At 40.6% G+C, this 15,752-nt stretch overlaps 1 protein-coding gene across 3 annotated transcripts in view; it reads right to left on the bottom strand.

Annotated features, from left to right (window-relative positions):
* Positions 1-13,709, bottom strand: part of LOC114031489 (pre-mRNA-splicing regulator WTAP) — a 33,512-nt gene extending 19,803 nt beyond the window's left edge. The window contains exons 1-3 of one of the 3 annotated variants that reach the window (XM_027846581.1): positions 13,639-13,709; positions 2,074-2,111; positions 10-65 (exon numbers count right to left, since the gene is read on the bottom strand). In XM_027846581.1, coding sequence (XP_027702382.1) covers positions 10-65; positions 2,074-2,103 — 86 coding nt within the window. In that variant the 5' untranslated portion in view covers positions 2,104-2,111; positions 13,639-13,709. Of the gene's footprint in view, positions 1-9; positions 66-2,073; positions 2,112-4,523; positions 4,592-13,220; positions 13,322-13,638 lie in introns of those variants that run through there. The other 2 variants (XM_027846579.1, XM_027846582.1) reach the window with 2 other exon arrangements.
* Between the last annotated feature and the right edge of the window lie 2,043 nt (positions 13,710-15,752).

Genomic DNA, 15,752 nt, shown 5'->3' with positions numbered 1-15,752 from the left:
TTACTTTACCTTAGGATTAATTCATCTCTTGCCATAACTTTGAAGTCTGTTTCACTGAGTCGAACCTTTAAACAAAAGGCAAGTAAAAAATGTGAACTGGATGCACATTAACTTATTTTTTGAATCTCAAAACACTGTGTTAACTACATTTAGGCACTTATTTTTGATAATGTAGAAGATGAGGCTACGCAATCTTAAAAAAAGGGCAAATTGGGCAGCTAGTGGCACAGTGGATAGAGCAATGGCCCTGAAGTCAGGAGGACCTGAGTTCAAATCTGCTCTCAGACCAAACACTTGACAGTTACTAGCTGTGTGACCCTGCGCAAGTTACTTAACCCCAACTGCCTTTTAAAAAAAAAAAAAAGGGCAAACTACCCATTTATTCTTCAGATCTTTAATTACTGGGTCTAAAACTCATTCAGGCAGTCAGTAAGCATTAAGCCCTTACTATGTGCCAAGTACTGTGCTAAGTAGTAGGGATACAAAGAATGGCAAAAATAGTCCCAGTCCTCAAGAATCTTACATTTTAATAGGAGTGATATACTGTCACAAAACTCCTCAAAAATTCTCATTTAATTTCTTTTGCCAAACTGTGATATATCACAACTGAGATGGAGAAAGTTGTGATGTGGAAGGGATAACTGTAAAAACAACCAGGTATATACGAGATATATACAGAATACATAGAAAGTAATCTCAAGAGGGAAAGGTCCTAGCAAGGTGAGATTTAACCCCTATCTGCCAAAGACAAGTCAAACATCCCTTCGAAGGCCACAGTAGTTTTGAACTTGAGATATGTGAAGCATAAACTAGTTGAATTACTGAATGCTGCTTATTACAAATGATTTCTTTGTTCACATTTAATCTTCTATTTGGTTGAAGAGGTTTTAAAAAAGTTGAGAAGTCTGGTGTCTCCTGACATCTGTATAATGTCCTAGGGTCACTAAAGTTTCTCTCAGCAAAATTATAAGACAAAGTATTTTGAGATATCCTCTGAGGATAAAAAATGAAAAGACAGTTTCTACAACTCTTCCCTTGGCGTAAATACAACAGTTAATCTGCCTCAAGAGACTGACTTTCTTGAACCGTCCCATAATACAATCATTTCAAGTGAACATGAATCTAAGGAGGTAAAGAAGAACAAAAAGATTACAAGGAAATGCTAAAATGTTAAGAAATTAAAAATAATTCAGATTTATACCACACATGTATTTAAGTCCCATGGATAGTTTATGGCTCAAAAAACTCAGAACGCAGAAGACATCTTGTTTATATTACTTAATTTGCAACACACAAAAAAAATGCCTTGTATCATTAGCAATTTCTGGAATATATGTTTTATTTCTTTACTTCTACTTTAAGCTCCTTGAATACGGATATAATTCATATGCTACTGTAGCTAAGGCTGAGCAACTATGTTATCTAAAATACTTGCTTAAATGAACTAAGTTTAGAGAGAGTTTAATGGAGGAATTGAGCCTCTGAGGGAGATGAGGAAAAAACCCAGACACAGGAAGAAGTTCTATTTCATTGCAACTGGGATTTAAATAAGAAAAACAAAATACTTCCTTACCCAAGGGCATAGGTAACCCATTAGAGTTTTATTTCCTATCTTGTCAATATTTAAGATATAGCTGCAAAGTACCAACGCTCAAGTTTGAGAACAATAATCTTTTCTGTTGATTTCACTATATGTATAATTTTATGGGGTGGAAATTCTCAAACTCTATAAACTTCAAACCATTGTTTGCAGGTGAGTTTTACTGTTCCTCTAGAGAGAAGGATGTGAACCAACTAATTCCTCTCCCTTTCTCCTTAACAGGAGTTCTTAAACTGAGGCAGGGTCCATGATTTAAAAAAAAAAAAAAAGGTTCAATGACTGCATTTCAATATAGTTAGTGTCCTTTGTAATTCTAGATTTTTGTGCAGTTAGAAACATTATTCTGAGAAGAGATCAACAGACTATCAGACTGCCAAAGGGTTCTATGGGGAAAAAGAAAAAAAAAAAGACTTTCCTCTATAGCATCACAAAACAAACAGCACTGCTGTAGTCTAAAATCATTTCAAACTTACCTTTTTGGGGAGAGGTTCTTCGTTCGTCATTTTGTTTTCTAGGAAAGAAAAAAGGGTATATGAGAAAAGAAACATACCATTTTTAATTGTTAAAACTAGATTTATAGTCATTTTTCATTATTGTGTATTTTATCATTCTTAAACTCCAGAAATCATCATCCCATTCATTCTACTTCAAACCCCTCGAGCAAAGACCAGCTGCTTTATCTTTCAAGATCTCACTCACATTGGCACGTTCCTCCCTGACATTGTTTATTAACTTATCCATTCTCAACACCTCAGTCTTGTAGCTATGGGAAAAAGATGATTTCCCAGTATATTCCTACAAGCCCCTTAGGAATAGTTCCACTAGGCTTGTTGAAAGCCATAAGTAGCATAGGAGCTAGGAAACAGGTGTGTAATTATCTAGGTTTCTTACTAGCAGAAGAGAGATAATGGTGGCAGAAACAATCAAAACACCCTTTCCTGTCATGTATTATACATTTTTTGGTTGATAGCAAAACACATTTTCCCATATCAATATTACAAATTTCTTCTATGACATACATTAAGTAACTTTCAACAAATTCTACAGACTGGTAGCTCTCTCAAACACTATATCCCAATCACACAAATTCAACCAATGTTTGCTACAAAAGATAGTTTAATGTATGGAATTAGAAAGAAACTTTTATAGCAGCTCTAGGTAATTTATGAACTTGTATACATAGTGTTTTTTGCTTTCAGTTACCTCCAAGCATGGTAACATAAAGCCAATAAAGTAATGGAACTATGTAACAGGTTCTATGTTCCAAAACTGACTACACTGTTTTACATATAAGTTAATAAACTTTGTATTATGAAGCTACAGGTCAAAAAGAATATTTTATTTCCATCAACTACTTCGAGTTACATGAGACATAAAAATCTGAATCTGCCATTCTTAACTAGAAGCCATAAATGAGGAAATATAGGAGAACATAGAACTCCATTGGTGGGCCAAGATTAACTTTTAAGAAGATCACAAAAAGTGAGGTATACCAAGTATCTTAGAGAGTATTGTTACTTTTAAAAATGTACCTAATTTTGTTTTGGAATCATGAAGTCCATTTATACATACTCAGAAGTTATTTCTAAACCTTAGATTTTTCAGGTAATTATTGACACCTACATTTAATGCTAGATTGGAACAAAAGAAATGACTAAACCAAAGTAACATTTCTAAGGCATAATTCTTTTCCAAATACACAATTCTGGACATTCTCTTGAGAGCTGCATGCTTACTTTATTTTTCTAGCTTTACTTTTTTATGTCACTAATTTCAGATCATCAGAAATGTAATTTTAAGAATTTAGGGGTTTTTTTGGCTAGGCAATGGGGTTAAGTGACTTGCCCAGGGTCACACAGCTAGTAAGCGTCAAGTGTCTGAGGCTGGATTTGAACACAGGTCCTCCTGAATCCAAGGCTGGAGCTCTATCCACTGTGCCACCTAGCTGCCCTGATTTTAACAATTGGGAGCAGTTAACTAAGACTTCCAAAAGGAATTTTTTTTCTCCTTATTTAAGAATCCTTGCGGTTTTCAAAGAAAATCCACCTTCACTTACCATCACACGTCACAGTACTGATATAAATATAATCCCAGTGCCACTTTTGTCAGAAATAAGTTGAAAATTGTTTTTAAATCTGAAGACTTTGCTAGCATGCTGACTCATCTAGACTTTGATTTTAACATCTTCCAGCAGGATTACTGGTGGACAAAGTAATTTATAAATAGGTCATTTGATGAAATTTCCAGCTTAACTCTTAGTTAACAATTTAGACACGGGGTATACCAAGCAAATTGTTCTATTTCAGTTATTTCGTACTTGATTAAGTTGAGCTTCTGTATGACCAGGATTCAAGACTACATTTCTGCATAGATCAGATGAAGCTAGGTGGCGCAATGGATAGAGCTCCAGCCTTGGAGTCAGTAGGACCTGAGTTCAAATCCTGCCTCAGACAATTGACACTTACTAGCTGTGTGACCCCTGGCAAGTCGCTTAACCGCAATTGCCTCACCAAAAAGCAAAACAAGAACAAAAACAAAAAAAACCCCAAAAACTACAGATCAGCATGCTTATCAATTTTTTCTTTTCAATTGTTTCTTGGCTATTGAAATTCTGAAAGCTAAAGGGTCTTTTGCTAAGTAGAAGCCATTAACAAAACCTCTTAGAATTGGGAAAAAAAGATCTGACTTGATGTACAGAAACTACCATACAAATTATAGTGTTCAAACAGGTCAAATTCCATTGTAAGTTGGCCTGCCAAAATGCTTTAAGAGAATTCATCAATAGAAGGCAAAGAAAGAAAACTGGGGGGGAAAAAAGACTCAAATGGAAAAAAATCTTGCTAATGTCATCAATTATCAGATTGAAAACTTATTCCCACTCTTGACTGTTCTTTGCCCCATCACATTCTACCATGCTTTATACCTCTGTATATGATGTATCCCTCCTAGTAGAGTTCTGGGCCTGGAATCAGGAAGACGCCTCCTCCCAAGTTCAAATCTGGTCTTAGACACTAGCTGTGTGACCCTGGGCAAGTCACTTAACCCTGTTTGCCTCAGTTTCCTCATCTGTCAAATGAGCTGGAGAATGAAATGGCAGGCCATTCTAGCATCTTTGCCAAGAAACCTTCCAATGGACAAAGAATTGGACACAACTGAAATGAATAAACAATAAATGCTTGTTGAATTTAATTTTGGTCAAGTAAACTATAAAAATTTAGTCCTATCCCTTTATTAACCACAATAGACCAAAAGGAAGTCATCTTTATGTTTAAAAATGACTTCCTTCTTATTTGTTTTTAGGTTTCATAGGTGACAGTACGAATACCACAGGCATTGAAAACAAAGCTTTCTTTTAGTTAATCATAACAAATTGGGTCAAAATGAGACTTCTGCCAACAGATATACCACATGGTGTGAAAGATAGACTGGAGTCAAGAAGACCCAGATTTAAATCCTCCCTTAGATACTTATTAGCTATGCAATCTTGGGAAAGTCACTTAACCCCAGTCTGCCTCAGTTTCTGTAAAATTAAGGAAGGGGTTTAACCCAATATAAACATATAAGAAATGTACAAGAAATACAACATTTGAGGAAATTTCCTCAAAATTATGGTAAAAATTTTCTACCACTGCCTCATTGACACTGAGTGCTTAAAGACATAAAATGTTTATTCATAAGGTAAAGGTAACAATTCCAATCTTCTTCCATCCCATTCCCAATCCAGGTACCTCTAGTTATCTAGCATTTTCAATATTTTCATTGTTAATATTGCTACTTTAGCTAAACTTTCCCCTTTTCCTTTATATTACTTACCTTGTTTCAGTAAAGCTATTTTTTTATGTTGAATTTTCAACCTTTTCCCACAAGAAACTTATTTCAATTTATATATATTGGGGGAAAATGGAATTTGGTTGGAGTGTAATGTGCTGGACAGGGACTAATATGAGATAAGGTGGCACAACACCATATTGTGGAAAAAAGGCATCTGAATGCCAGGCAAGAGTGTAGGAACTTTACTGAGTACCTTTGTGGATGCTAGTCTAGATTTTTGAGCAATAAGAGTAACACAAACAAATCCATGTGTTAAGAAAAAGATTATGGGGTAGCTAGGTGGCGCGGTGGATAGAGCACCAGCCCTTAAGTCAGGAGGACCTGAGTTCCTCAGACCAAAACGCTTGACACTTACTAGCTGTGTGACCCTGGGCAAGTCACTTAACCCCAACTGCCTTTAAAAAAAAAAAAAAAGATGATTCTGGCAGTATAAAGAATAAGGAGAGGAAGAGAGAAAAAGACTTATATGAGATCAGTTGTGTCAAACTGTACATAGGGATCTTTGTGGACTCTATAATGCATTACAGAAAGGCTACTTTATTAGATTATAGATTTCTTGGGAGGAGGGACTGTCTACTGCCTCTTTTTGTATTCTCAGCACCTAGCCTAATACCTGGAATATAGTAGGTGCTTAATAAAAGATTATTGATCAATTGATCCTGCTTAGAAAACTACATATTAACATTATCTATTTCTACTGCATTTTAAATTATTTTGTTAAGTATTCCCCAATTGTATTTTAATCTGGTTCAGGCCAGAGTAGAGCACTAAGTTGGGAATATTGAAGGTTTTGTGTTTGACACCTCAGGTTTAGATACTTATAAAGTAGACTTGTACTAGGGTGTTGCCAGGGGAAAGAGAGGATGGGACAAAAATTTGCTAGAGATACTGGCCAGGTAGAATCAACTGACTGGATGAAAGACAAGCAAAAGGAAGAAATGGAGATAATGGCAAGATTTTGACTGTGGGAGACATTGCGAATGGTAATACTGTTGACAGAAATAGTTAAGTCTGAAGGATGAGCAAGTTTTGGGGAAAATGTGATGAGCTCAGTTTTGTATATGTTGAGTTTGAGGTCCTGGCAGGACATCCAGGTGATGCCTTATAGGCAGCTTGAGATCTAGGTCTGGAGACAGAAAATCAGGGTTGGTAATCACCTCACTAGAATTCACAGTAGAAGCTATGGAAGTGAATGAGATTCCCAAAATAAAGAGTATAGAACGATAAAAGGTCAAGAATAACCTTAAAGAACACTCAATCTAACGAGACAAGAAGGAAGCAATGCAAACATAAGGAAGTGTCAATAGAAGAGTTATGTCATATGCTGGCCAAAAAAATTGAGTATCTAGAAAAGAGAATGGTCAGTATTAAATGGTGCAAAGAGGATGGGGGAGGGTAAAACCACTGGATGTAGTGATTAAGAAGTAACTCATAACCTGAGAGAGCAGTTTTAAGCCAGTTGCACGAAAGTCTAACTACAAGGGACTAAAGATATAGTAAGGCATGGTAAGGATGCAGAGGCATTACCCTTTCAAGAAGTTTAGGGAAAATGGAAATGGTAGAGTAGCTGGATAGATAGAATCAATGAATTAACAAATATTCATTAAATATCTATTACACACCAGGTGCCATACTAACTAGGTACTGGAGGTAAGAAGAAGAGCATGTGTATAAAGTACATTCATACAAAACTGGCAGATGAGAAGGAGCCAATGAACAAAAAAGATGAAGCAGCTAAAAAAAAAAAAATCAGTCAATTTTTCTAGTTGCTAGACCTGCCTTCTGATAAGGGTTTAGTGTAGGTTTGCCTACCAGTTAAAAGGGATGTTTTTGAATTATCAGTGAATTCCAATCATTTAATACTACTTAAGTTTCTTCTTAGTATGGATAATTAAGGGCTGGCTTGGGCTAACAAGAAAAATGGCTCCTTAGCGTTGGTTTTGAGAATAGGATCACAGTTTTAGAACTCAAGGGACCTTTAGAGAGAGAGATGTAATGAGTTCAGGTTTGGCCAGCATGGAGTCAAATATCCTTTATCCCAAAGTTTACCCTTATACGGTCATGGCCTCTGTATTTTTCTGCTTCTCAGTTCCCTCTTCTGGCTCATCCATCCACATATCACTGCCCCTCCCTCCTATCCCTCAATGTAGGTATACTTAAGGCTCTATCTTGGCCCCCTTTGTTCTCTAACTCTCACAAGGTGGCTTCATGAACTCCCATGAGTTCTGCTACCATCTCTACACAGAGGACTTTCCAGATTTATATATCTAGTCCTATACCAACTGCTTACAGGACATTTCAAATTGGATGCCCAGTAAGCAACTCAAATACATGTCAAAAAGAGAACTCAATGTGTTTTCCCCTAAAGAATTTATTGTGAACTTTCCTACATCTGTCAAGTGCACCACCAAGAGTCAGACTCTTCACTATTCCTCACCCCACAGAGCCAATCAATGATCAAATCTTGCCATTTCTACCTCCACAGCATCTCTCACAGCAGTCCCTTTTCTCTACCCACAGAGTCACCACTTTAGTTCTTCCTTACCTCTCACTTGGACAGCCATAGTGACCTCCTAATTGGTCTCCCTGCCTTGTCACTCCTACACCAATATATCTTCCACGAAGCTTCCAGTGATTTGCTAAAGTACAAGTATGACCATGTCACTTCCTTTTAATAAACTCCAGCGGCTTCCTATTGCCTTTAGGATCAAATATAACCTCTTCTGTTTGGCATGTAAAAGCTTTTCACAAGTTAGCTACAAACTTTCCAGCCTCCATACAATATTCCTTCTCACTCTTAGTTTAATGAGCTTTGCTGTTTCTTATACACAGCACAAAAGTTCTTCCATTTGTTCAAGACTTGGCTCAAATGCCACTTTCTACATGAAGCTCGTCCTGACTCTCCCCCTCCCCAAACTCCTGATGCCCTTGCTCCTCCCTAAATTACCTTGTATATACTTATATGTCTCATTTGATAGTAAACTCCCTGAAAGCAAGGTCTTTTTAATTTTTCTCTGTATTCCTATCACCTAGTATAGTGCCTCACAGAGTAGGTGCTGAATAAATGTTTGTTGATTGATTATACAGAAGCTCAGATTTTGAGAGTTGAAAAGTACTTCTCATCAAGTCCAATTTATAATAGCAATTTCCACCATAACATAACTGACAAGTGGCTATTCAACTCAGTTGAATCTGAACAAGAAGGGAGGCAAAGACCCAAGGTAAATGAATTAATAAAGGATGCATGATTGAGGCTGATCCTGTATCTCAAGAATCTTGGAAAGTAATCCACTGTAATTTCCATTTTTCAAAAAAAATAAAAAATAAAAAAATTCACTAATAAAAAGCAATTAAAATATACTATAGTTATATTTACATGACCAATAGGGTAAATTTCATATAAGTAGACTTAAGGGCAAATAACTAACTTTTAGAACCTTTTCCAATTCTGAAAAATGTATTACTACTTTTAATAACAAATAGTGTTGGAAGTACTTTACAATAGAGCACTACGGGTCAAGTGAGGGACCTGCCTAGAACGCAAAGATGAAGGGTTCAAAAATACAAAATACGCACCTGTTATCACGACCATGATTTTAAGACAAGCAAAACTTATATTCCTCCTCTGGGTGCAAAATGAGGTAATTTATAGTGCTGATTCACATTGAAAACTTACTTTAACATAGACAAAAAGAGGATAAACTTAAATTTAAGTTTAATTAGAAAGTTATTCTTTAAGACCCATTATCAAACTGAGATTGCATTTCAGAGAAATTGTTGAAAACAGTACCTCCTATTTTTCTTAAGGCTTTTTAATAGACTGTTCTAAAGTGAAATCTAAGAGGAAAGGAAATCTGAATATTTAGCTTATTTTAAGGCAGTTTCAGTTGGAGGAAGGGGAGGTGGCAGAGTGGATGGAGGTTAGGCCTAAAGTTGGGAAGAATCCAGTCCCAGATTCTTCCTAGCTATGTGACCCCAGTTAATTCACCTAACCTTTGTCTGTCTCAGTTTTCTCAATTGTAAAATGGGGATAATAAAAAAAGTTGTTGTGAGGTTCAAATGCAATAATATTTGTAAAGCTCTTAGCATAATGCCTGGGACAGAGTAAGTGCTTAACTGAAAATATTATTGCTTTAATACAGTATTGGGTTTTTCTAAGCAAGAACCACAAAAATCCCATTTGGTATACCAAAAATCATAGGCAAAATGAGGAAGTGCAAAGATGGAATGGAAAGAACACTGACCACTGCATTCATTTCTAAAACCTCATTCTCTTACTATCATGCCCAAGTAGTCTTAGGCAAGTCAAAATCCATATGGGCCTCCATTTCCTGATCTGTAAAATGAAGGGGATCAGAATACATTACCTCAAAGGCTCCTTTTAGCTCAATCTACGAATCTATAGACCTTTTCTCATTCAACTTCTAAATAAAAGGGCTTTTTTTTTTAAAAATAAAGACTAAGATTGATACCAAGGAACCCTAATATTGGCCAAATAACATTAATGTGACTCTATACCACATACTCATTTCAACAGCATTTAAGCACTGCACATATAAAAGGCATTGCAGAATACAAAGACAAAAGTAAAAGTCCTTTGCACAAGAAGTAATACAGTGTGGTAGATAGAAGTGCCAGACTTGATGCCAGGAAGACCTGGGTTCAAAATCTACTTCTGATAGTTATTAACTGTGACCTTTACATTTGATCCATTCCTCAGTTTCCACATGAGTAAAATGGGAATACACTTGTATCTACTTTTTAGGGCTTTCGTAAGGATCAAATTAGATAAATGCACATAAAGGTCTTTGCAAATTTTAAAGATGCTATGTAAATCTTGTTATTAAAGACCTTACTTTTTACTGGAAGGTTACATGTACACAAATACAATATAAGTCAAGGAAGGAGAGAATAAAAACAATTACAGGGTTATCAGGAAAGGTTTTCTATAGGAGGTATCACTTGAGGTTCGCCTAGAAGGAAGTTAAGGATTCTCAGAGAAGTAAGGAGGGAATGCATTCCAGGAATCTGGGACAGTCTGTGCAAAGGCCCGGAGGCAGGGAATGGAAAGCTAAGTTCAGGGAACAGTGAAGGCCAATTTGGCTGGAACAAAGAGCCCATGAAAGGGAGTCATATGAATCCTGGAAAGGTAAACTATAGCCAGACTGCAAAGGGTTTTAAATACCAAGCTGTGAAGAATGCATTTTAGGCAAAAGGGATTCTTAAGCAGGTTACTGACACGCTGAAGTCTTTGCTTTAGGAAGACTATTTTGGTAGCTGTGTGAAAGACAGATTGGAAAGGGAAGTGCCCAGTTGCAGGGATTCTTATTAAGAGGTTACCAGCAATATCTAGTGGAAAAGTGATGGAGGCCTGAACTAGGATGATCTTTTAATCCCAAGGCTACTACACATTTTCTAGACACAACTGTACCAACAAATGGCTTCATAGATAATGGGAACAGGCACGGTTCAAATATTAGACTGATGTGAAAATCCTATGGATTTCAATCCAAGAGCTATGGCTTGCCTATGATATGGCTGTGAATCTATGACGACTAGCTGGCACAGTGGCCACAGCACTAGAGTTGGGCAGACCTGAGTTCAAAACTCAGACACTACATGTGTGACCTGTTTATCTCAAATTTTTTCAACTTTAAAATGGGGATAATAATAGCATCTACTTCACAAGGTTGTTGTGAGGATCAGATATTTGCCAAGTGCTCAGCACTGTGCCTGGCATGCAGTAGGTGCTTTTAAAAAACGTGTCCCCTGGACTTCCCCAATTTCTCCATCAGTGAATTGGGTGAACACTGCTTATTCAGTTACCTACTTCATACTAATAAAACATAGAATGATTAAAGTAATCTGTAAATGTACACTTACTCTAAAGTAAGTAATATGCCCTCACAAATCCTTAAACTTTAACCTTTACATTACAGCAACATCAGAAGGCCTGGGTTCTGAACTGACGTTACTAATTCGCTTTTTTAATCTTGGCCTCAGTTTTACAAATGAAGTTTGATTAATCTTTCACATAGCTCCCAACTAAAAAAAAAAACTCAGTAACTTCATCTGTGGAATAGACCCTATGTTGGAAGTATCCTGGAATAGTGAAAAAAATACTGAACTTGGGAATCAGAACACACAGATTATAGTTCTGGCTTCACTATTATCACAATTATGCAACCCTGGATAAAATCAGTGGCCAAACCATCTTGTAAGCTTTAGTTTCCTCATCTGGGGAAAATCGGGATAAATTATCTGCTCTGCCTAGGGATCAATGGGTTGGGTATATAACTAAAGTTATGAAACTAGTTTCTTCCCCTCTCCTCAGTCAAAATATGACATATAATACTCGATAAATATCGTTGAAAAAAAGTGAAAGGAGATGAACAGGTCTCTCCTACTACTTAAAATGGGACCATAGCAAACCATCTTCTTAAGCTGCACTACTCAGAGCTAAAAGAAAAATTAGAGAACTAGCTTGATACTCTTTCAAGAAACTAAAGGCCCAGAGAAATTAAGTAGCTTGCTCAATGACAAGTATCCAAGTCATGGTTCAAACTCAGATCTTTCAAAACCAAATTCAAATACTATTTTCTACAGAAAACACAATCCAAAGAACATTTTTCTAAAAACTGTTCATATGTTGCCAATAAAAATTTTACCACTCAGAAAATGCTTAACTTATCACTAAGAAAAAAATAAAATGGCTAGAAGTTTAAGACAGGAGAAAGGAGGCTGGGGGGTAGAGGTGCGGTTCCTTTGATTTTCATTTATCCTCTACAGTAGCCAGGTGATTTAAACACCACTCTTAATCAGTTTAAGAGCAAGATGTAATCACAGGACTCTAACACCTCAAAACCACGATGCACTATTTAAAATATTTGCTACCCGAGGAGAAAAATCATATTAACCCCTTACAACTAATATTACCTGCAGGTTTAATAGATTTTTGTAAGATCAAGTATCAAATTAATGAGTGTCAAAAATTCAAGACACCTACTTTTTCCTTCCCCCAAACTATTGATACAAAAAGAACCTCATGTAAAAATGAGCGGGGAGAGGGAGGAGGCATGGGATCCTGAAGAAGTTTCAAGATGTAAACAAATTAATACTTCTTTAAAGCTACTTTGTTTTCCGTTCCCATGGATTAAAGCTCATTCTAGCTCTTAGGTTTGTGGAAACTCCTGGGGGTGGGGGTGGGCAAAGAGAAGTCCATTAGCGCTCCCACAAGCTATTTTTTGTTAGGATAAATTTGAATTTAGTCTCCCTAGGAAAAACAAACAAACCCAAACGTTTACTTTTTTTGCGTAGTTACATCTTTTTTAAACCCCAGCCGGCCCAGAATTCGGCCCAACGTGGCGGGAGCGGGCTAAGACAGAAGCGGGGAAGGGATTTTCAAGCCCCGGCCAATGGGGCAGCGGGAGCTCCCTGCGACCGGCCGCGGCTGCAGCGACCCCGCGCCTGCGCCCACGGACCGGCCATCGGTCCGCTCGCCCGCTTCCCACCGCAGGCACCGAGCGGGGAGGGAGGACCGGGTAAAATGGCCTCGGGCAGCAGCGTCCGCGTCCCGGCATCAAAGGAGGGAAGCAGTTAACGGAGTCGGCAGCCCCGCAGGCCCCGGCTCCTCCAAGCCCTCCCGGCGCTGCCCCCACGCCGAGGGAAGCGGCTTGACGGGCTAAGCGAGGCCGGGGTGGGGCGAGGGTGGCGTCGGGAGGGACGCGGCCGCTCCGGGCCCGAGGCGGGCGAGGTCTGTTCCGGCGGCGGCCCCGCGCCCCGCACTTACCTCTCCACGCCGTGGCCACCGCTGCCGCCGCCGGCTTGTCACATAGACCGGCCCGGGCGCTGACCCCCCTCACGTACGGACAGACGGACGGAGAGGCGGGCGGCCGGGCACGGGCGACCGCACCACCGCAAGCCGCCTGGGTGCCCTCGGCCCCAGCGACGGCTCCTCCTCCCCCTCCCGCCGCAGAGACGGGCTCTCCCCTTTATTTGCGGGTCTCGCTGCTACAAAATGGCGCTGGAGGAGGAAATGAGGCTCCGTCACCCCCCCACCCCCTTCCCTTCCTCGTCTTCCCGCACCTCCCGCCGGGCGGCCCCGCCTCCAGCTCCTGCGGCCCCGCCCCGGCTCCGGACGGCGGCGGCGGAGCCCGCCCCCTCCCTCGTCTCGTCTCGTCTCGTCCGGCTCGGGCGGGTTCACTCACCCGGAGATCGAGGCTGCAGACGAGTCGCTTTCGCTTCCAGCCGGAGTCCGCGGCGGCTACACGCGGGTGGGCCGCCCGCCCTCGCCACGCCGCTCCCGTCCTGGGGGCGGGGGGAGGAGGCGGCAAGCGGCGGCAGCAGCCTCAACGGGAGCTAGCTCGGGCGGCGGCGGCGGAGGCGGAGGCTTCGCTCCCGCCCCCCGCCACGGAGCCCGAGCTCAGGAGCCTGGAGCGGCCGCCCAGCCGGCCCAGTGACGGGGGGGGGGGGGGGGTCGCAGACGGGGAGGGATGGGGTCAAGGAGGGAGGCGGGCAGAGAGCGAGGGAGGGGAGAAGGTTGGAGTTCAGCCGTAGAGCATCTTGGGAGAAGCGGCGGGGGGCGGGGTGGGTTTCGCCTACCCCGTGGGGCGGGCCGGCGCGGGGAAGGAACGTTCCCGGGGTCGCCACCTGCTGCTGCTGGAGGGCGCCCGCCCGCGGAGGAATGCTCAGAAACTCGGTGATTGGCTGTCTTTTCGAAAGCTCGCGAGGAACCCTTAGTCCGTGGTGTTTGCTCGCGCGGTTGTGTTGTGGTTGCAGGGAAACTTGCTCACTAGTCGGAGTAGCCCTTCGCGCGGCTGCTGCCGTGGCTTGTGATGTTTTGAGGAACTTTGAGACTTGTGTCACTCGTCCACGACGTTGTCGTGAGAGTGGAGTCTGGAGACCGTGGCTCCCGGGGGAGGCGGACGGGCCATTGTTCTCGCATGGACTTGGGGGCAGACGCGGGGTATGGAGCTCACTCCCAGTGTCGGGGAAATAAACGCGAACAAGGGGATGTGATTCACCGCCCGTCCCCCAGGAACTGCGGGCTTTTGGGTGTAATTGTATTCTGTCGTTACAAATTTACTGAAATAAAGTTCACAACGAAGAACCCAACCAAGGTAGACTCAGCGAAATCCCTTTGTTGTTGTTTTTTTTATTTTTCTTTACAGAATAGAACCTAGAAAGGGCTTTAAATAAGACCACCCTTAATCTGTACTAAGTACTTACCAAATCTTTCCTCTAGTAGATATCTCTGCACAAAAACTCAGGGAACTGACCTTAAAGAAGCTGGTCTGAGTTTATTCATTAGGATAAAATTAAAGGTCAGATATGCTTTGTCGAAGGAAATGGAGGAAGTTCCTGTTAGCAGACGTTGCTGAAAAGTAATGATCGTACTGAAAAACATTTCTTTAGCTTTCAGATACGGTTTTCCCCAACTTATTCCTTAATACAAGAATGAAATTGCTTTTCTAATAATCTTGGGAAACCTTTTAGGGTACTATCTTTTTAGCAACCTCGAATTAGTAGAATCATAAAGTTTTAAAGCTGTGAAGGGAACTTCAGTATTGTATAGCCCTTTGCATCTTGGCTCCAACCTATCTTTCCAGCCTCGTTGGACTTAACTAACCCACCTTGTGCTGTGGTCAAACTAAACTGGCCTCCTGTCTGTTCCTCACACATCTCTGCTTTTGTGCTGGCTGTTCTCCATTAATGGAATTCACACCCTTCTCAGCTCCACTTTATGGAATTCTTTTCTTCCAGATGCAGTTCAAATACATAAAGCATTTCCTGATCCCCCAACTGATAGTGCCCTCTCAAACTATCTTGTATTTATTTGCATTCTCTTTATACTTATTCAGCATGTATTTGTTGTCTCCCCATTAGAATGTAAATCCGTTTTGAGCAGCGTTAGTTTTATGGTATTTCCATCCCCATGGACACTCTGCTAGGAGTATATTCGGTGTTCAGGGAGGACTAGCACCTCTGGTGTGAGGGCTTTCAGAGCTCTTTTCAGGCTGCTCATCCACCTTTGCTGTCCACTTGTCACCCAACTCTCACCTATGGTTCCAAGAAGCTGTAGCAAGGGCAGCTGCCACACCCTGGTTAAAAAAAAAAAATGGTCTTGGCAGACAGGCTAAACCAGGTTGAGAGTAACTGACAGGGTTAGTGGGTGAGGGGGATGTCTACCCCAAGTATGTAAAAATTTCCCCTGGTGAAATGAGCAGATGAGAACACTTTGTTCCAAAGGCTATGAAGGTGCTGTGGAGTGCTTAGAACTTGGTTAGACATGGAAGATGCCAAAATCATCCACTGCATCTAG

This window comes from Vombatus ursinus, unplaced genomic scaffold, assembly GCF_900497805.2.
Source record: "Vombatus ursinus unplaced genomic scaffold, bare-nosed wombat genome assembly UNPS02015175.1, whole genome shotgun sequence".
NCBI classification, from domain to species: domain Eukaryota; kingdom Metazoa; phylum Chordata; class Mammalia; order Diprotodontia; family Vombatidae; genus Vombatus; species Vombatus ursinus.
This window is presented reverse-complemented; position numbering and strand designations above follow the sequence as displayed.